The sequence below is a fragment of the Neovison vison genome, chromosome 8 (assembly GCF_020171115.1).
Source record: "Neovison vison isolate M4711 chromosome 8, ASM_NN_V1, whole genome shotgun sequence".
Taxonomy (NCBI): Eukaryota; Metazoa; Chordata; class Mammalia; order Carnivora; family Mustelidae; genus Neogale; species Neogale vison.
Window position 1 is genome coordinate 823609 of NC_058098.1, and position 20053 is coordinate 843661.

At 63.9% G+C, this 20053-nt stretch overlaps 1 protein-coding gene across 1 annotated transcript; it reads right to left on the minus strand.

Moving 5' to 3' along the window:
* Positions 1–14851: 14851 nt before the first annotated feature.
* On the minus strand, positions 14852–18091 carry BIRC7 (baculoviral IAP repeat containing 7). Its single transcript, XM_044262269.1, has 6 exons — positions 17734–18091; positions 16999–17098; positions 16625–16706; positions 16478–16523; positions 15214–15285; positions 14852–15045 (listed from the first exon to the last, which is right to left on the minus strand). The coding sequence occupies exons 1-6, from the start codon at positions 18089–18091 to the stop codon at positions 14852–14854; spliced, it is 852 nt and encodes a 283-aa protein (XP_044118204.1).
* Positions 18092–20053: the final 1962 nt, after the last annotated feature.

A 20053-nucleotide genomic window follows, 5' to 3' on the forward strand; every position in this document is an offset into this window, starting at 1 on the left:
CCGCCAGGCGCCCCTGCGTGGGTAGTTCTTTAATTCTTCCTGGCCTTTGCTAGCCGTGACCCAGTCCTGCTTCAGGTGCTGGGAGGAGGAAGCCCCGAGCCCAATGCTTCCTTTGGTTCCCATTTTTGGGGTGTTGTGAGGGGGGGTCCCGGGACCCCTCTGGTGAGCCGGTGACTCCGGCTGACACAGTGTCCGTGACACTCAAGTGCTTTCGGGCTGAGCTGATTTTCAGGTTCTGGTGGCCAGAGGGCACGCGGATCCAGAGGCTCCTTCCTGATGGGGTCCCAGAGCCCCCAGCACGGTGGTGGGGCCCTCAGGGTGGGTTGGGGGAGTGGGGGTGGGACCTACATTTTGGAAAGATCAGTGCAGGCTCTGGGGGCTACTGAAGCATGAGCGTCCTCTCTGTCCTGAATTGAAAAGAACCGTAAGGTGGGGGGCAGGCAGGAGGCCAGGCACCAGCTGGTGAGCAGCCTGGGCCTTCTGGGGCCACTCTCTGTGGGGAGGATACACGGCTTGGAGGCCCTGCTGAGTATCCCCCCTCAGGCGCAGGCTTGTGATGGGGATGGATGCCCTGGGAGGGGACAGACAGACAGACTTGCCTGAGCACATGGTGGCAACACTGGGGTCTGTCCATTGGGCAGCTGGGTCTCTGTGCACCCTGCCTGGCGTGTCCACGGCCCTGAGTCAGCCCTCCTCCCCTCTTCCTGGCCTGCTAGTGCCCTCCGACCTCCGTCCCTTTCCTGGAAGGCCACCAAGCAGGAACACCTGTAGTCCCAGGGATGCCCCCTGTGGTCCAAAACCATGGGCACAGAGGACGCAGGGCATGGTCAGGGAGGCCGAAGTTGGACAGCAGGCACCTCAGACGGGAGGGGACAGGGGGCCCATGGTCTTCCCAGCAGCTGCCTGGTCCCCTCCTCTTTGCTCTGAGGGCGTCCCTGTGAAGGGATGGGCCTGGCCCACGGGTCCCACCTGCCCACTGGGGTCTCAGACTCCGACTGAAGCCTTCTTAGCTGCGGTGATGGTGCCGCATGTCCTTCCAGACGCATACTGACCACTCGAGACCGTGTCGGTTACAGACCGCTCATCCTGTGCAGGGCAAGCATTGGGGAGTCTAGTGACCAGCTGGACCCCGGCCACACCCGCTGGCATTAAGAACAAAGTGGGGACAGAAGGTGGGGGCTTGGCTGGTCCTGGTTCTCCTCAGAGACCGCCTGCGTCTCAGGAGACGATGCCTGTCACCTCCTGGCCTGGGGCGGTGGGGGCTGGTCTGGAGCTGACCATCCCCTGTGGGCCTGTGGGGCCGGAAGGCTGTGGCATGCAAGAGAGCAGCGCAGAGCAGACACGTGCTCTGCCCTTGAGCCGCTCCCAGTCCCCACGCCCCGCTGTCTCCCAGGATGGACCCCAGCCTCTGCAGGGCACACTTGGAATGTCCCCGGCCAGAGACCTGGAAACAGCTGCCGCCACCACTTTGGGGCCATACACGGCAGCTGGCCATGCCCAGGATGCACCCTTGGCCACTGTTTAGGGGGCTGGTCGGAGTCCTGCAGGTAGCCGGGGTGGGGGCAGGCAGGACCACGGGCTCCTGTGCGGGGTCAGGGCGTTTGTGAAGTCCACGAAGGCCCACCCCGCTGGGCTCTGTCTGTCCCTCACTGCAGTGAGGAGCAGTGTGGCGCCTGGAGACCCGTCCGGGCTGCTTGCTCATGGTTCCAGCTCACCCAGCCTGTGGGAGGGACCTGCGAGGGGGGCACGCCACTGTTGACCTCAGGGTCGTGAGCCCCGCGCTGGGCATGAGGACTACTAACAAAAGAGGAAGAAAGCAAGGCCCGAAAAACCATCGAGCTCCGCGGAGGTCTATGAGTGCATCTGCTGGTCCTCTGTTGGCCGTGCCTGCGGGCTAGAGAGCGGGAAGGGCCGCAGTCCATGGAGGAGGGGAGAGCCCAGCAGATGGGGAGGGCGCTGACCGGAGCTCCCCGGGGCCTCGGCGCCCACTCCTGCCGAGAGTGCCCCAGAGCCGCAAGCCCTGGCCTCATGCGTCCTGCCCCAGGTTTGTGGCTGGGCGTTCCCACTCTGGGGATGAGGGAATCCGGTGGGGGGGGTGGTGCTTGTCCAGAGACAGCCCTTCCAAGCAGAAGGGACACCCCCAAGGTGAGACTTGAGGGCCAGTCGGATGCGTTTGGAGATTTCTGTTGGACGACCCAAGACCGTTGCCGGCGCCGGGTGGTGGTGGTCGGGCGGAAGACGCAGGCGGGGGCTCTGCCCCCCTCCGGCGCCTGCGCTGCCCTGAGGCCGCTGTCCTGGAGCGGCAGGTGTTCGCCTTTCTGGGCCATCAGTGGGCGCCCATCCTGGCCACCTTGTCCACATCGTTGTGGTCATCCTGGGGCTCTTTGGGACCATCCAGCACTGGCCTCGCTATGTCGTGGTGGTGAGTTTGTTGTGCTCCTGCAGACCCCCATGGGCGGGGGGGCAGGATGACCAGTGGGAGGGCTCTGGAGGCATCGTGTCCTAGAAGCCACCGGAACATCCTGGAGAGTCCGGGATTCAGCCACCGCAGCCTGAGCCCTGTCTGGGGCGGGCTCGGGGAAGTCCCCTCCAAACAGAGCGTGCTGGCTGCAGACTCGGGGAGCAGAGTCGCCCCTGCTAGTCCCCTCCCAGGGTGCTCGGGAAAGGCAGGTTGGCCCCCACAAAATACCTGAGTTCACTTTCTCCACCGCTCCCCGTCTCGACTTTCCAGCTGTGTGGGCAGCCGTCTGGGTCACCTGGAACGTCTTCATTATCTGCTTCTTCCTGGAGGTGGGGGGACTGTGGAAGGTGGGTAAGTCAAGGGCTTGTGTCCTGGCCCCTGAGCGTTATACACGGCTGCTTGTGGGTCACTGTCTCTGCCGTGGTCGGTTCGTGGCCCTGGCCCTGGCTGCCAGGACAGCCCCAGGCCACATAAGGGACTCAGTAAAGGTTGGGGGAAGACCTGTGATTTGATGGGTAGATGCGGGCAGTGGGCTTGGAGGAGGGCTGGGGAGCAAAGAGGTGCGGGGGGGGCACCTTGAGGGGCAGGTTCTTTCAGATGTTGGTAAAGCCCACCGGCCTCTCCCGGGCAGGCGGGCACCACCTCCCAGCCGTGGTCTGCCTGAGTGGCAGTTTCATCTCACCCGAACTGAGAGCCAGGGATGCAGGTCGGCCTGGACCCCTGCTCCACCGCGGGGCAGACTGGCCGTTGCTTTGTGGGGCCACAGCTGGGGCAGCAGAGCAGGGAAGATAGACGTTAGTTCCAAACCTAAAAGGACAGTGGTGACCAAGGTCATGAAGGAGGGGCCGAGAGCACTGTGAGAACAGGAGGCAGGAGGGTCTCAGGGTCTGACCTGGGCAGGGAGGCCTTCCTGGAGGAGGGGGTGTAAGCAGGGTAGGGGGCCAGGGCAAGCAATGGGAGGCCTTCTTGCAGGGGAGTGACGAGCAGGCCTTGGGGTCCCTGCCTCCCTTGGCTGGAGGGCAGGGCACCCTCCGCCTTCACAGGGGCCCACACTGGGCTGTGAGGGGTGGGTGGGCCGTGTCCCTGCTGCTCACCTGGTCCCACCCCCACCCCCAGAGCAGCGAGCTCCTGACCTGCCACCTCTCCCGCACCGCTCCTGGCTGCGGGCTGCCGCGTGAGGAGCCACAGGCTGGTCTTGGGTCCCTGGACGGCCCTGGTGCCCGGCACCGGCTGTGCCCTGGAGCCTGGCTACGCTGAGGCCCTACACGGTACCCTGCAGTGGGGTGGGGTGGGCAGGAGAGGCAGCGGGGAAAGGGGTGGGAGAGGGGCTTACAGGTAAGGAGTCACCCCCACCCCCATCTGTCCCTCAGGCCACTGGAGCCTCAGTGCGCTGCTCTGCAAAATGGGTTCTGAACGGGCTCCAGCCCCAGGGGGCCATGAGGGTGGGAGACGGACAGAGCGAGGCTGTGCTGATGCCGTCAGTGCTGTCAGAATGAAGGTGTCTGTCTGTCCCCTGCCGGCCCTGAAGCCTCCGTCACAGCCCCTCCCAGTCACACAGACATCTGACCTGAGGGGGCAGAGACGCAGCTGGGCCACACCTGCTCTGCTGGGTTGTGGCCCATGAGCGCAGCTGCAGGGTGCCCAGGGCCGCGTGCGCTTCCCGTCAGCAGGGCCTACGTTTCAGCGTTGCGCGCTCTACGCGGGATTTGTGACGTACGCGACATCCGTGGTTCATCGTGATCTGAAATTCGCATTTAAGTGGGTGTCCCGTATTTTATCTGCAAGCCCTGAAAAGAGAAGTGTTTTAATGCAGGGGTCGGGCGTGGGCAGGAGCATCTCAGGCCTCGGGAGCTGGGCCAGCGCCTGGCCCCCTCTGCCCCTCCAGACTGGGGACTGGGGACCGGGGACGCTGCCGGGACAGACTCCGGCCGTAAGCCGGTGGTCTCTCCAAGCCCGTTTCTCTTCTGCGACCCCGACGGTTAGCTTTCCGCACCCCTCCCACCATGGAGGTCTGGGCACCTGGCTTCTGAACCCCATGGAGGGGCTCTGGGACTAGATGGGCAGGAGACAGGAGGATCGAAGCCCCAGCTGCGTGGGAAGCGGGGGTCCTCTGCAGGGCGCCCCCGGCTCGCAGCTGCTGGGGTCCGCCATCTGCATTCAGGCCCGAAGCGCCAAGTCTCCTGAAGCCCGTGAGGGTGCGCCGGGAGCTACTTCTACCCACGCTCGGGAACCCCACTCTGAGGGGAGAGTCTGAACTCCGCTGCAGACTGCTGCTTGGCACTGGTGCCTCTGGCAGGCTGCTGTCGGGTGGGGCACATGGTGCGGGCTCACGGCATGGCTGAGGTCCGTGTCTCATCCTCCCGTGCCTGCCTCGTGTCCCCAGCGTGCGGACGGGGAACGGAAGCCCAGTGAGAGTGCCGCGCGGGGAGCGTGGCGCTGGAGGGGTCTGCAGGAGCTGGTGGCTGCGGCTGTGACCTAGGATCCTGGAACATCACTGCTGGAGACAGTGACTCTGCGGGTCGGGAGTCTAGGAATGGCTTAATCGGCCGGTGGTGGCTTGAGATCACTCACGAAGCCTTCCTTGGCGGAGGCTTTGGTCACGTGAAGGCTGGACCGGGGCTTCAAGTGCTGGTTCCAAGGGGGTCCCCTTGCATGCACCCCCCAGGGCTGCTTGGGTGTCCTCACATGGGGCGGCTGGTCCCACAGAGTGAGCAGGTGGAGAGGGACGGGCAGCTGCATTGCCTCTGAGACCCTGTCCTGGATGTCACACTTGGTCATTTCCAGAGGATCTCAGTGTTTGCACAGGTCAGCTCTAGTCAGGGTGGGAGATGGCCCTGTAGGATGTGAGCTCCGGGGAGATCCACCAGGATGGCCCCGCGGCTTCTGCAGGAGCCCAGACTCTTCCTGCTGTTGGCTCCCTGCAGTGACAAGGCAGACGGGGCCCAGATGCCTCCCTTTCTTCCAACAAGGCCCAACCTCTCTGGTTTGGAGCCCTAGGGAGGCCCTTTCTCCCCATCATCTCCTCCAGAGAGATAAGGACCCGTCTGAAGAAGAGGAAGGTGGGACCCCCCAGTTTTACTTAAGGCCCAGAAACTGGCCGCAAGATGTTCATACCCAGAAGAGGCCATCAAGGTGTTGGGGGGGGGGACCCCGTTCCAGGAGGGGTCCGGGAAGGGCACCTGCCCCATGCCCTCTTTGGGGGCTTAGGTGGCTGTGGACACAGCTGTCTGGTCCGCAGAGCCCAGACTGGCTTTGACCATGAGCATGTGGTCTCTGTATTCTGGAAAGCATGGCCCCATCACCAGGCCCCTCAAGCTGGGGCTGGGAAACCCCCTGTGGGCTTCAGCCCCTTTCTCTCTCTCAAAGCCTCCAGGAGCATCCTCTAGAGGCTGTCCCCGGGCCCAGATGGAATGGGTGTTCCTCCTCCGGGTGTCACCTTCGGTGGGCTCTGTACCCTGTGGGTCTGGAGCTTGTCCTGAGCTCACACACCCAGAGGCAGAGCCTGTTACAGAGAGGCCGTCGGCCAAGGGTGCTGCTCAGCAGGGGTCGGTCAGGGAACTCGTCCTTCTGTGGGGGGTGTCTTATTCACGAGTGCATGTGGGGGACAGCGAGACTGGTTGTGAGTAGCAGAGGCAGAGGTTAGGGATCACGGAAGGAGCACGAAGAAACAGACTGTGGACTCCGAGGTGGTCAGACAGCCTGGAGGGCCCTGGAGGAAGGGGAGGTCAGGGAGCTCCTCCGAGGGCAGGCTGGCCCTGCAGCCATGTGCAGGCGCTTCCCTGTGTGGGGAAGGGAGAGGCACTGGGAGGAGCTGGGCCACTGTCTGTGAGGCCCCTGGAGCCGGAGCCCGTGCTGGGCTTCTCCCTGAAAGGGACGCCCGCTGCTCCATGCATGGCCAGGCCACGCCAGCTGGGCCGGTGGTTTCTGGCTTTTCAGTCCTTTAGTCTCCCAGGGACACCGTAACAAAGTACTATGACAGGCCACCGGAAACCTTTGTTTTTCTCCGTTCTGGAGGCAGGACTCCAAAATCAAGGTTCTGCAGGGTCGGTTCCTGCCAGGGGCTCGGGCGGAGGGGCTGCCCCAGCTCCGGAGTCGGACGTCCCCACCGGCAGACGTGGCTCTGTCTTCACACAGCCTTCTTTCTTGTGTTTTGTGTGTCAGATCTCATCACTTTTCCTTACATCTCAGCATCTGGGGTGGCCTCGTCTTAATTTTGTCGTCTCTTCAAAGAGTGCTTCCAAATAGGACCGTATTCACAGGTGCTGGGGGTGAGGACTTGATCGTGTATTTCTGAGGCTACGGTCCAACCTACGACAGCAACTAAACAATTTCTCGGGGTCACACAGATGGCTTCTGGCTCCTGGAGGATGCGCATGGCAAAGCGCTGCCCCCTTGGAGACCAACCCAGGTCCCTTTCCGAAGCTGTGTGTCGTGCAGGCTGTGCGGGTAGTGCAGGGCCGGGTTAGGCCTGGGACAGGCCCAGCTGCAGGATTTGGTGGCCCTGGGGAGGCCGGGCAAGGAGCCTCCTGACCTGATTGTCCAACGGAGCCCACTCACTCCTGTCCTACCTCGCTTCCACCACAGGACCCAAGGCCTACCAGCAAGGAGCCAAGTGGCTTTGCCCCAGGACCTTGGAGTGTGTGTCCAGGTGAGCCTTGAACCTCACCATGGAGTCCAGCCTGGCTAGTGCTTCTCCAGCCCTGGGCAGTGCTGAGGCCCTGGGTCGGGCGGGCGTTGCCTTTGTGAGCCACTTGAGCCCCGTGTCTCAGCTTCCTGTTCTGTGGCTTGGGAAGCAGGGGGGAAGGACCTTTGGGGGAGGTCACATCAAGGCTCCGGTGAATGTGCTTGCAGGAGGAGCTCAGTCCGTGTTGGCCAGTAGCTCCATGAGCACCGCAAAGGACACACGGAGCAGCTCGGGTGTGTCCACCGCGTCCCTGGAGGGAACTGGTCAGATCTGGAGGCTCCTGACTTTGCTTGGTGTAAACAGTGGCGTCGACATCCATGAGTCCAGGTGGGTTTACAGGACAGAGGTTCAGCATCCAGCAGCTGACACTGGAAATTGAATTCTGAATCTTGGGCAATGCTTGGCTGCTCGTGGTGGTCCACAGCATAAGAAAACATGGCAGCTCAGGTGGCCTGCACACTTCCAGCGTTCCCTCCTCTGGTTTTTATAGGCCCAACGGACAATGAGACTGGGGCATTTGGAGCGCTGTCCCCATGGCCAGAAGCCAGAGCCGGTGCTGTGCTGCAGACCTCACTCACTGATACAAAAGGAGGGTCATGGTTACCTGAAAATGCGTGGGAACCCAGGTGCTTCCTCGAAAGGAGAAAGAACCAGCTTGGCAAGGACACTCCTCCATACATTTATAGAATTTTTAAAAAGACAACGCAAAGGAAACTGGGGAAGAACAATGAAGATTCTTGGTGGGCGTTTCCAACATGCTGCTGCTGGAGGAGAGTTCCGTGTGTCCGTGGGAGAGACGGATCCATCGGGTCGCAGGGATGCACTTTCTTTCATGGAATGCGAGTTTCTAAACACTGGTTCGCTGGTACGTGCTTTACCTCCCAGGAGCCAGCCCTCTGATGATTGTTCTGGAGGGCTTGGAGGGGCGAGCCCTTAGCTGGCTGGCCTGCGGTCTGGCTGGTGAGGAGAGAACCTGCCATGGAGGCAGGTAGCCTAGTGCTGGTGGAGCGGGATCTGCAGGTACCATGGGCTTCTGGGAACTTCGGAGAGCAGCTGGGAGTGAGGTGCAGGGGACAGACAGGAGGTGGGAAGGCAGAGGTGGGGTCATGGGGTGTCCTTCCCCAGGACCCTGTGGAGGAAGAGAGTGGTAGGGCTGGTTTCAGCACCACGGCCAGCTCCAGCCCGGCCCTTCCTGGGACGGACACCAGGTTCCCATACGAATTCCAGAGGATTCCTCAAGCTTCCCTCTTGAGGGGGAGGAGACCGGCTTGTGGCATCGAGGGGGGACTGTTGGGCCTGATCTGTGCTTGAAGATACCAAGACCCAGAGCTTACGTAAACCCCTCAGGTCTCACCGTCGCCGATGGAGGATTGGCCATTCCGTGGGAGGCAGCTGGAAATGCTGTCCTTCCCCTTGCTTCCAAGACCGTGCTGCTGGCCACCTTCCTGTCCAGCCCATGCCATTTCTTACCCCCCCGGGTTGTGCTGGTCTCACAGACAGACCCCACCACCCTCTCTCAGAAGATCTGCTGTGCCGTCTCTCCATAGCAGGCCCCCTGTGAAGCACATTTTCTCTTTGTCCCCCTGACAAGTCAGGATCCCTGCAAGACCGAGGTGGTGACCTTTGGTTGGGTTAATGCCCAGGGGCTGGTGAAGGGGCTGTTCTAAGTCTGGGTGCCACGCGAGGGACAACACAGCGTATCCCACTCCCCTGGGGTATGTAGGCACAGAGCCGTTGCCCTCTGGCCCGCAGGGGTGTGGGGAGGAGTTACATCCAGGCAGAGCTCATTGGAGCTGTCCGCCTGCCCCTGGGATGCAGCTGAAGAGAAGGGACAGAGGGGTCCACACTTTGTTTCTCGCCTTCCTTCTCCTGCTGGGCTCCCCATTGGCTGACCCAAGCAGGAGGACGCTGGAGCATGGACACCATCCACACCACAAGGGATAGGGAATGTGGAGCAGGGTCAGGTGAAGCACCCCCGAGCCACTGCCATCAGACTCCTGCTCCAAGCTGCATCCTTGGGGTGGAGGCCCCGCTGGGTGTGGGAGATGCTCGGATGGCCGACAGCATGACCTCACCATCCTCAGCGGCCTCGAAGCTTCCCAGCATTCGTGGAGGAGGCTGGCTTTGCTTCCCTGGGCAGAGCCTCCCAGGTGAGCTGGGACTGCCAGCCTCTCCCAGGGCCTGTGAGCACGCAGGACGGTGGGCATTTCCTGGGAACCTCTGGCCCTGTGGCACTGGGTTGCATGTTAGAAACAAGCAGTCCTGCTCAGGGCCCACCCTGGGCTCTGGCTGTGAGTCAGGGCTGGTCCCCTCATTCCCATAAGGAGGATGCAGCTCCCCGGCGGCGTGAATGCCACCCTCGGGAGGTGTTAACCCTTGGTTACATTGCCTGGGCCACATGAGTGCAGAGAGACCGGACCACAGGCAGTGCCAGCCCCCTCCGTCTCAACTGGAGCCCTTTCTCCCACAGTGGTCCTGGTGTCTCACTGTCCGTGGGGCACCTAATGCCCACCTGTCCTCTCCCCTGAAGTCTCAGTGTCCTCCCGTGGGACTGGCTGGGGAGCCTCTTGCCAGTCAAGCCGCTGACTCCCTCACGGCAGCAGCCAGTCCTGTCCACTCTGTCCAGAACTGCCCGCTGAGCTGGGTCCTTGGCACCTGCGCCGAACCATCCAGCCTGGCTGGCTCCAACTTCTCCAGCCGTGTCTGCATGTGGGCACCCCCTCCCCGAGAAGGAGAAAGCTGGTGGTTGGTTACGGCAAGAGGACCCCACAGTGATGGCCGGGCTGGAACTGGGGTTCGGGGTTCAGTCTGGGGGTCCACCAGCTGTGGTCGTGTCTCTGAAGGCTTCTCTCTGCACCTTAGCCTCTTGTTAAAGCAGGTGGTCACCTTCCGGACTCACCCACTGGCCAGCCCTTACCCCGCTCACCCCCCCGCAAGGGGAACGTGGAAGCTGAGGAAGTCCCATAGACATGCTCTCCTTGTGCATTTTATAGATGAGGAAACAGGCCTGGCAGGGGCTGTGGCCTCATGGTCGGGACACCCTGGGTCTTCTGTCCCCCGTGCCTCAAGCTTGCCTTGTCCTCATCCTGGCCTCTCGGAGTCTTTCAGCCCCTGGCCTTCATCTACGCCTGCTACATGGTCAGTGTTTTCGCCGAGAAGGACAGCTGTAAGTGTGCGGCCCCCGGGTGCCCACAACAACCTCTTGGTGAGCTGGCCTGGACCATCCAGGCCATGGGCAGGGAGCAGAAGGTTGGATACAGAGATGGTAACTCTGCGTTCTCCTAGACTTTTTTTTTAAGATTTTATTTATTTATTTGACAGAGGTCACAAGTAGGCAGAGAGGCAGGCAGCAGAAAGAGAGAGGGGGGGAAGCAGGCTCCCTGCTGAGCAGAGAGCCCGACGCAGGGCTCGATCCCAGGATCCTGGGATCACAACCTGAGACGAAGGCAGAGGCTTTAACCCACTGAGCCACCCAGGTGCCCCTCTCCTGGACTTCTGCTGGCAAAGCCTGAGACCTCGCCTCAGCAGGGGTCCTTAGGTGGATCCCCCTGCCCTTGGGGGTCTGTGTCTGAGCAGAGGGGAGGATGGCCCAGCCACCTAAGAACAGATGAGTGGGTCCCTGGGCTTTGGGCACCAGGGCTCAGCTCACACCTAAGCCTCCAGGTCCGAGGGCTCCTGGACTGTAGGGCAGGTCCCACCACAGCCCCACAGCAGCCGTGGGTTCAGCAGAGGTTCAGGCCTCAGACCTGCAGAGGGGTGGGCCGCTCTGTCTCCTGCAGCCTGAGAGACCAGGCCCTACCGGCTGTGGTGGCCCCATCAGGCCTCAGTGCCTGCCGGTCCCGTCTGAGCAACACTTTTGCTTTCTGCTCACAGAGGGGGACCCCCTTGACCTTCCTCTGATTTGCAACATCTCAGGCACGCTTGCCAGGCCTGACTGCCCCTGGCTCTGCCACGATTTCCTGGAAAGGCTCTGCAGAAGACAAGGCTGGGCTGGGTTGGGCCTGGGTGCACCTGGGGGCCACTGCTCCCGTGGGCAGAGCCCTCTCTGGGGGCCGAATGGCTTCCTGTACTGGGAGACCAGACTGGCTCTGGACCAGCCCCCAGGTCCCTCTCACGCTGCGTGACCCCCCAAACCGTCACTCAGACCACTGCCGGTTGGGAGAAAACAGGGGAATTCACGTATTGGTTACATTAAAATGTTCCGGCATGGGAGTCAGCCCTGCGGTTCAGAAATGCATCACCTCTGCCCAGCAAGGCCAGCCACCCCCCAGCTGCGCAGACACAGCTTCAAGGGGCAGGTGGCTGATGTTCGTGGACGCGGCGGGGGTAGTGGTTGGGCCACAGTGAGGTGCCCCGCAGCCCTGGGGACCCAGACTGGCCCTGCAGGCTGCCTCCCCCTGCTGAGCTCGCCAGTGTCCACCAGAACGTTCTGCCTGGGGAGTCATACTGTCCATCCTCCAGAGGGACGTGGCCAGGCCTGGGCCGGGCCTAGGGCGGTGCCTGCCCTCCCCTTGGGGCACCCCAGGCTCGCCCCGCCTCTGCCATCAGCACACAGAGGTTTGTGGCTGGGCTCTCTGTCTGCCATCTTTTCCATTGTTTGGGTCTTGTTTCTTTCAGTGGATTTCATTGGTGGATTTGACCCACTTCCTCTCCACCTCGTCAAGGAGAAGCCTTCCAGCCTCTTGTTCGAGCAGGCGCGCTAGTAAGCATGGCCAGCAGAGCCCGCCCCTGGCTGGGCCTGGCCCGTTGGTTTAGTGTAGCTGCGAGGCTTCTATCCTTGTGGAAGCCTCACCAGGCATCCGTCTGCCTATCCGTCCATCTGTCCATCGTCCGTCCGTCCACCTATTCCTTGCTCCCCGAGATCGGCTCCATGCCGGCTCTGCGCTGGGTGTGGAAACGCCGAGGCTCTGGGGCGTGGCGCCCACCCGCTGGAGCTGCAAGCCCGGCAGCGTCCACGGACTTGGGTCTGAGCATGGTTTTGTGCTGGAAAGACCTCCTCGCAGGAGGGCGACGTCTTCTCCAGGGGTCTCACTGAGCCAGGAAGTTTGGGGTGTTGGTTTCTTTGGAGAATCGGACTTCTTTCCTCTTAAAAAGTAGTGTCCAGGACCCTGCATGCCCCCAGGCTCAGGATGGGGGTAACTGGGCGCTGCCCACCTCCTCTCAAGGAGGCCTTGCCAGGTCCCACATACAATCCTGAAACTTGGGGTCCAAGAACTGGGGTCCTTGTCATCGTGGAGCTGCGCTTCCCCTTCCCCCATCCCACCGAGGCCCTCGGACACGATCCTGCCCTCGAGGCAGCCCCTGTGGCCCTCTGCTAGGGACCCCCGCCCTCTTGGCAGCCACACCTTTTCCACCCTACAGGTGAAAGCCCCTCTTAGCCAAGGGCCGTCAGGGGTGGCAAGCATCCCATCTCTGTGACAGGAGAGCCCTCGCTCAGGCCACGCAGCCTGGGCAGAGGATGAGAGCAGACTGCCCCGGGCATGCGGGGCTCTGGAGGGGTTCGCCAGGCTGGGAGGGCCTTGCAGTTTCTTCCTCCAACCACTGGAGCCTGGGTGGCCAGGACCTAGGGTGGCCCCTATGTGTCTGTCTGCAGACACAAGGCTGGGGTCCTAGAAGCCCCGCCTGGCCAAAGGCCAGGAACCCTCTGCTGCTGGGATGTTGTCCCTTTTGCATTTGGGGCTCTCCGAGGCAGAGGGGCCAGCTCTGCTGATGGCTGACTGCCCAGTCTTCCCGCCCCAGGGCTCTCTGAGCTCTCTGAGCTCGGCCCACCCCTCCCTTGCCCCCACAGGCTGCGTGAGTGAGAGCCACCAGTCCCTTCTGCGTGTGACCTCCAGCCCCAAGGACCACTGAGGACTGCGGGGAGACCCCCCTGGCCTCCCTTCTGCCTCCGGGGCCAAGTGACCAGACACCAGCCAGGCCATTGGGGCCAGGGCTAACCTGGGGATGGCTACAACTTCAGAAAAATTTATAATTTTTCTTTTTTTCTGGGGGGAAAAAAAAGGGAGAGAAGACACAGAAGACCGCAGCAGCCCCGGGATCTCTGTCGCCCGCGTCCCCAGCTGGCCCGGCTGCCGTCTGACCAGCCCTCCCTGGGTGCCTACACCAGCCCCTCTGCACCACCACCCAACCCCCTGCCCCGAGGTTGCATGCCCTGCAGCTGGGGGAGGGGTGGCTGCAAGGACTCTGAGACAGGAAAGTGTGACCCCACCACAAAGGCCGGTGTAAACCCACAGTGACCCCCACCAGCACTCCGAGCAGCCGGGCTCCTGGTTAAACGGCACACCTGGGCTGCTGTGAGCTGTCACCCAGGCAAAGTCCCTACCTGCTCCGGGGGCCACTGATGGAGCCCTGGGGAGGCGGCTGGGTGCGGCCAGGAGCAGAGGCCCCCTCTGTCCAAGAGCAGGGCCCTTCCTTGTCCTTGGCCAGTGGTGCTGTTCACAGAAAGGGTTTAAGCCCTGGTCCTACAGGATCCCCAAAGTGCCCCCATGTAGAAAGCAGGACACTGCCTCGCAGACCTGCTTCCCCGAGAGGCAGGGTTTGGTGGACATTTACAAGCCCAGTCTCAGAAGTGACCTGAGGCAAGGTGGCTTTAGAAGTCATCACGACGCTGAGAAGAACAGAATGAGGGAGAGGAGAGGGGACGGAAGGGGCCCCGCCGGGCACGAGGAGGCATGTGGGGGGACACGCCGGGAGAGGTCTGGCTGCCGCCCGGCTGGTAAGCGGGGGGGGGGCCCGGGCTGGCACATCTGGAACAGAGGCTGCTGAGCACGGTCCAGGGAAAACCCACCACTTTACTGTGAATCTCCAAAAGCCCCGAAAACCCCGCTTTAGACCCCCTTCGCCACGCCGTCCGCAGCTCCCTCCACCCTGGCCTACGGCTGCGGACTGGGGACAGCCTGTTCTGGTTGCCAGCTCCGCTGTCCTCAGCAGGCCTGCCCTGTGGCCCGAGGAGTAGGCGGAGATGGGCAGGGCGCCCGCGTGGCAGCCGGCACCTGGGAGAGGAGGAAGGATGAACGGGCCGTGGCCTGTTGGTTCGTCCGCGGACCAGGGCCTCAGCCTGCAGGAGCCCCTCCCCAGCCACTGGAGCCCCCGGCAGGTGCTCGGAGAGATGGGGAGAGGCACAGAATCCCTTGACAACCAGGAGGCCAAGCTTTCTGCCCCTGTACAAATCAAAGGTTCACGCTCCCCTCCCACACCCGTCACGCACTCCTGCCCGGCCGCCCGGCCAGGCCCCTCCTCACGGCAGTGCACCGCCGGAGCTCCTTCCCCTGGGCCCGGCTGCGGCCCACACACCCAGCTGGACAGGCGGCCTTATCCCCCCGATCACTGGGGAAATCGAGGCAGAGCTGGGCCTGGCTGGTACGGTTAAGGTGCCCCAGCAAAGCGGTGGTGGCCAGCCAGGGTGCTGTGTTGAGAAGGACCCAGGGCAAGGATCTGAGCGTCAGGGGAAGGTAGCGCGCTGATCGGCCACACCTGCCAGGGCCGGGGAGCTGGAGGAGATCCGACGTGCTCCTTCCCGCCATCCCGCCAGGCTGGCCCACCCTGGAGTTAAGATCGCGTGAGATAAGGAGCTTGGGATGGGGGGGCGGGGGGGGTCACCGTCCAGGCCCGTCCAGACATCTGTGAGGCCCACATGGGGAAGGACGTGCCCAAGGCGGGCCAGGCTGGGCTCTGCCCGTGGGCAGCGCAGTGGCCACTCACCTGGCCTAGGACAGGAAGGTGCGCACGCAGCTGCGGACGGGGGCCCTGCAGACGGGGCACAGCTGCAGGGCGGGTGCACACTCGGCACAGACCAGGTGGCCGCAGGGCACGAAGACAGTGCCCACGGTGCGGTCCAGGCAGACTTTGCAGGTCCGCTCCTCCTGCAGGCGCCGCAGCTGCTCTCCCGCATCCCCGGCCCCTGGGGTTCGAGAACCCGGAGGTGCCTCGGGGCCTGGGCTCCCCCCTGCCCCGGAGGACCCCGTGTCTACCCCAGACCTCTGCCACCTGTCCTGGGCCGAAGGAGGAGGGCCCCCTCCCCCAGGAGGCAGGGGAGCTGGCCCTGCCCCCAGGTGGGCCGCACCCTCACCTGACTCCCTGGCACCCTCTGACTGGGCCTCTCTTCTGGGCGTGGGCAGCTCGGGACCCGTGTGGACAGGAGCTGTAGGGGTGAGGAACGGAACGGAGGCTCCCTAGGGGACGTGAAACCCCACCCAGAGGCTCTGACAGGAGCCCGCCCGGCCCCACAGCCCTCCTGCCCGCCTCCCCATGCCGTAAACCCCAGAGCCCACGCCACCGGGACGTGTCCCCGCAGACCCTGCACGGTGGCCGTGGGAGCAAGTACCCGGCCCTGGGGGCTGCGCCCAGAAGGGATGAGCAGGGAGACGCTGGGGCAGGGACGTACCTCTGGTCCCCGGCCCCCGGTCCCCGTCGTCTTCCTGGAGCAGGTCTGCCACCAGCCAGGATGCGGAGAGGTCAGCCGGCCCTGCCCAGCTGTACTTCCGCTGCAGCAGGTTCCGCACGCGGTCCGGCTCAAAGCCCATGCGCAGCACGGCCTGCACCGCTGGGCACTGGCACCGTGCGGACCACTCCTGGCTGTCCCCGGCACCTGCAAGACAGGGAGGGGGCACTGGACCGAGGAGAGGAGGGCTGGGGTCAGGGGGCGGTGCTCAGGGTCATGGGAGAGAGGCGGCGGCTTGCTACTGTGGCTGGTCCCCAGGGACCTTTGAGGCCATCTTGGCCGCCTTATCGAGGTTCCAGGGAGGGACGTTCCTGGTGATTCAGACGCACCACGACACGGAAAGACAGTCAGAGCTCATTGCCGAGGCCACTGGGGACAGAACCCCGCCAGGGGCCCGGTGTAGCCCGGCTCAGTTCCCCACGGTTGGCACCGTCCCCGTCTCAGGGCTCGGGGTGATGAGGCTCAGGGAGGAAGTCACTTGCAACGGACTAAGAAGAGCCGGGGTCTGAGCCCCGGAGCCCCTCGGGCCCTCACCCTGCGGTTCTGGGCTCAGTGTAGACAGCAGCCGCTGCCCCTTGTGGGCTCACGACTACAGCCACCGCGGGGGACAGGGGGCACCTGGTACACCTGCATCTCTTCTCCACGCTCCCAGTGCCAGCCCGGGGTTGGCGATGCCCACGGTGGGTTACTCAGTGGTAGCAGGGGCTGCTTCCTCTCCCCTGCAGCCCCGGGCACAGTGCCCCCACACGCAGCCCCCTGCGCCCTGAGCGAGCCCAGGTAGGCCCCTGACAGCTGGCCGAGGAGCCTCACTCTCCCGGCACTGATCGCCTCCACCACGGGGCGGGCCGAAGGCGCCTGGAGAGCAGAGCCGGGGGCAGGCACCACGGCTCACCTGAGGGGATGGCAGGGGACCCGTCTTCTGGCTCTTCTGGTTGGTCCTGAAAGGAGAAAGAGAACATCTGTGCCTAGAGTCGACAGAGGAGCTGGGGGGAGGGGCGAGGGACCCTTCCCCCAAGTCCCAAGGAGAGGCGGGACTCACCCAGGAGCAGAGCGGGTGGCAACGGGCCTCCTGCACGATGCGGACAAAGTCCCGTCCCCTCGTCTGGAGCAGGAACTCACACCTGAAGGAAGCAGGTTGGGAGGCGCCGTGGTGCGGCTTGGGCTGCAGGGGAGCCCCTCTAGCCAGGCTTGTGTCCCCACAGGGCCCTGCAGCGGGCAGCTGGGGGTCACAGAGGGTGAGGCCCTTGCTGGGAAGGCTGTTTTGGAGACAACTTCTGTGGAGTGTCAGGGAAGGAACAGCAAACATTCTGTCCTCAGACGCCCCCGGCCCCAGAGTGCGGCAGCCCCGCCCCCGCCCCCGGAAGGGGAAGCTGGCCCGTCCCCAGCCCTAGGAGCGGCCTGCAGGGTCCTCACCTGGGAAACCACTCTGCGTGCTCTGTCCAGGGGTCATCCCCTTGCTCCCAGCTCTGCAGACCCCCGCAGCAGAAGAAGCACCTCACTTTGTCTTGCTGGCCTGGGCGGAGCACAGATGCTGGCCCTGCCCACTCCCGATCTCTTGGTACCCACCCGCTCAGCCAGGTGTGTCCCCCAGGGCTGTGGGGGCTCCCACGTGGCCTTCCCTTATGTGCCAAGGGCTATCTGGGGTGGCTCATGAGCCGTGGGGGCACCCAGGGTCTCTGCCCCCTCTTTGCCCTTATTCTTGGATTTCACAAGCACCCCACTTTCTCAGAGGCGAAGTAGGGATAGTAGTGCCTGGGCAGTGGTGCGGACTTTCATTCAGGGGAATGACATGCCTGCAGGCAGACAGGGGCAGGGGCACGGCCTGGATGGATGTCCCAGTGACGGAGAGGAGAGCACCAGGTGCCTCCTGTCTCTGCCCCCGCAGCCCTCACCCTGGGGATCCACAGGGTCCACGGGTTGGGGGTGCTACAGACCTGACCCTGGACCCCAGGGCCCCGTGGATGCCCCACACGCTTTCCAGCCCAACCCCCCCTGTGCACCGGCCACCCAAGGGGAGACTTCGAGGCAGGGGACAGGTGCAGAAAGGCCACGGGACCCCTGCCCCCTCTGCCTAGGGCCAGCCCCGCCCTGCTATAGGGGGAGGGGCCCCAGGCCCGCAGGGTCCCCAGTGGCACCCCCGGAACTCACCAGTGTAGAAGAAGCCTGCAGCAGCCAGCTGCTCAGGCCTCACCACGGCGGTCAGCGGCCAGTCGCAGAAGGAGGCCAGCCGCAGCTCCTCAGAGCGCATCCCGGGGAAGGCCGGTCTTGCCGCTGGGGTAGCCCTGGCCCCTTCCTCCTGCCCTGAGAGGGGGTGCGGCTGGCCCAGGATCTGCCCATCGACGTGGTCCTGCCCCCCACCAGACAGGGCACCGCTGGTGTACTGGCCCACAGTGTGGCCACACAGAGAGAGGGGTCCACCGCGCCCCCGTGTGGGACCACTGCCAGCTTCCCAGCAGCTTGGCTCTGGGCCCCAGCACCAGCACTTGGCCCTGTCCTCCAGCCCCATAGCGCAAATCCCAGCCCTGACCAGTTCTGCGGCCGCAGTGGGGCTCACGGAAGCCAGTCCTGGAATGTGCCAGCCAGCGTGCCTCGGGGCTCCTGATCCCTCGGCCCCGCCCGGGGAGAGCAGTGGCCTTTGCCTACAACAGCCGGGTGACGAGGGCGGGCCCAGTCCTGCCCCACTGGATACAGCAGTGGGGGAGCGGGCAGGGGGCTGCTGCTTTCTGGAAGGGGCCAGTGTGGCGGCTGGCGTCACACGCTCTAGGCAACAGGAGTGTGTCACGGGGCTCCCCGGGGTGGGCGGTGCCTCTCAGGACGGAGCGGGAGAGGCCGGAGCACGGACACCTCTCCCAAGGCCACAGATGGCTACTGCCGGCTCCAGGACCTGGGGGAGGAGGGAGGCAGGGAGAAGGGGGAGGCGTTGCTGTGGGTCAGCTCCAAGTTCCTGGGCCAGATGCCAGTGACAGCCTCTGAAGGCAGAAGGTTCAGGGGCTCTGAACTATGCAGTCAGTGCTTCCCCCGAGAGGAGGGCACCCCCTTCTCTCAGGGATGACACCAGGCTCCCAGGGACAGGGTTGTCTAGTGACGGGCTGGCTCCTGGAGCCGTTTCCCTGGACATTCTGCTCTGAACCCTGGAGCAGAGGGGGCACGAGACATTCACCCGGCCGGCCAGAGCAGGAGGTCTCAGCAGGTCAGTGGACAGCTCTAGCCCTTAAGCCATGAGGATCGGGGACAACCGGGCTTGTGCCCTTCCCGAGGCACTGCAGAAGGGGCCTGAGCTCACCTCTGTCACCCCCCTCAGTGTCCCGGTGGGACTAGGCTGGAGGCTGAAGCCACACAGTGTGGGATCAGTTTTCCCACTGGAATTGCAGCCCTGGAGGCCCTGGACCTCTGGGGAAGGGGCAGTTCTGGACACCTGCACCTGTTGTGTCAGGCCCGCCCCACTGCCCTCTCTGGTGCCCCCTGCTCTGCCTCAGGACCAGCCCACCTCCCTGGGCCTGCCTGGGGCACCTCTGCCTGGCTAGGTATGCATGGGGTGTTCCCACCGCTGGCCAGGGGTGCCAGGTAACCTGCACTCACCCCAGGCCCAGATCAAAGCCGCTGGCCATGTGGCGCAGCCTTCCCTCAGACCTGGTCATGGCCACACGGTCTCCACCAACCAGCTCAAGCCCAGGGGTCCCAGTGCCCCGAAGCCCACCAGTTAGGGGACACAGGGAGGGCTGTACCCAGGGAAGCTGGAGCTCCCAGGTAGGCAGAACAGGCTCTGGTGTGGAAAGGACGCAGAGAAAGCCTGGACAGGGTGTGGGAGCGGCGGCCCGGTCTCCCCCACTCCTGCCACTGCCCTGCCTAGGAGCCCAAACCTACTCCCTGCTTCCTGGGGCAAACCTGACTCTTCTGCCCCTTCAGGCCCTAAACCCTTTCTCATCACTAACACGCTTTTCCTGGCAGCGCCCATCTCCCTCCCACCTGCTCACAGGGCAGCAGCCCTTTAAAACAAGTTTGTGACGAATAAAGTGAGGAACCGGGCTCTGTACGGTCATTGCTGACACTGGGAGGGGGCGGGGGGCTGGCAGTGGGGGGAGGAGGGCTGATGGGAGCAGTGGGCTGGCAGTGGGCGGTGGGGGCAGCACGGCGACCCTGCCCTAGGGCCGGCAGCAAAGCCATTGCAGGGCGGCAGGCAGGGTGGGCCATAGCGCAGCAAGGGTCACAGAAGACCTGGAAGGAGGTAGAGGGGTCTGGGGTCTAACTCCTCAGGTTGGACCTGACGGGGCACCTGCCCCACGGGCCCTCCCTCCCCTTCGGCGCCACTGACCACAGACCCAGCCGAAGCCCCCCAACCCCCCCCCGCCGCTGCCCCCACCCCTTTACTCCACCTACGCCTCAGGTGCTGCCAGGGTCCCGGAGAGGCCCTGAAACCTGCTCCTGTCAGAGGCCCAAAGCCACCGGGGGTCCCTGCAGGAAACCCCAG

Bases quoted from the DNA above. Each gene is read 5' to 3' on its own strand.
- BIRC7 (XM_044262269.1), bottom strand. From the start codon at position 18,091: ATGGGGCTGGAGGACAGGGCCAAGTGCTGGTGCTGGGGCCCAGAGCCA. The intron at 16,524-16,624 runs GTGAGTCCCGCC...TTCTCCTTTCAG, and splicing joins GCCACCCGCTCTGCTCCTGG to GACCAACCAGAAGAGCCAGA. The intron at 15,286-16,477 runs GTGAGCCGTGGT...TCACCCCTACAG, and splicing joins GTCCCCTGCCATCCCCTCAG to CTCCTGTCCACACGGGTCCC.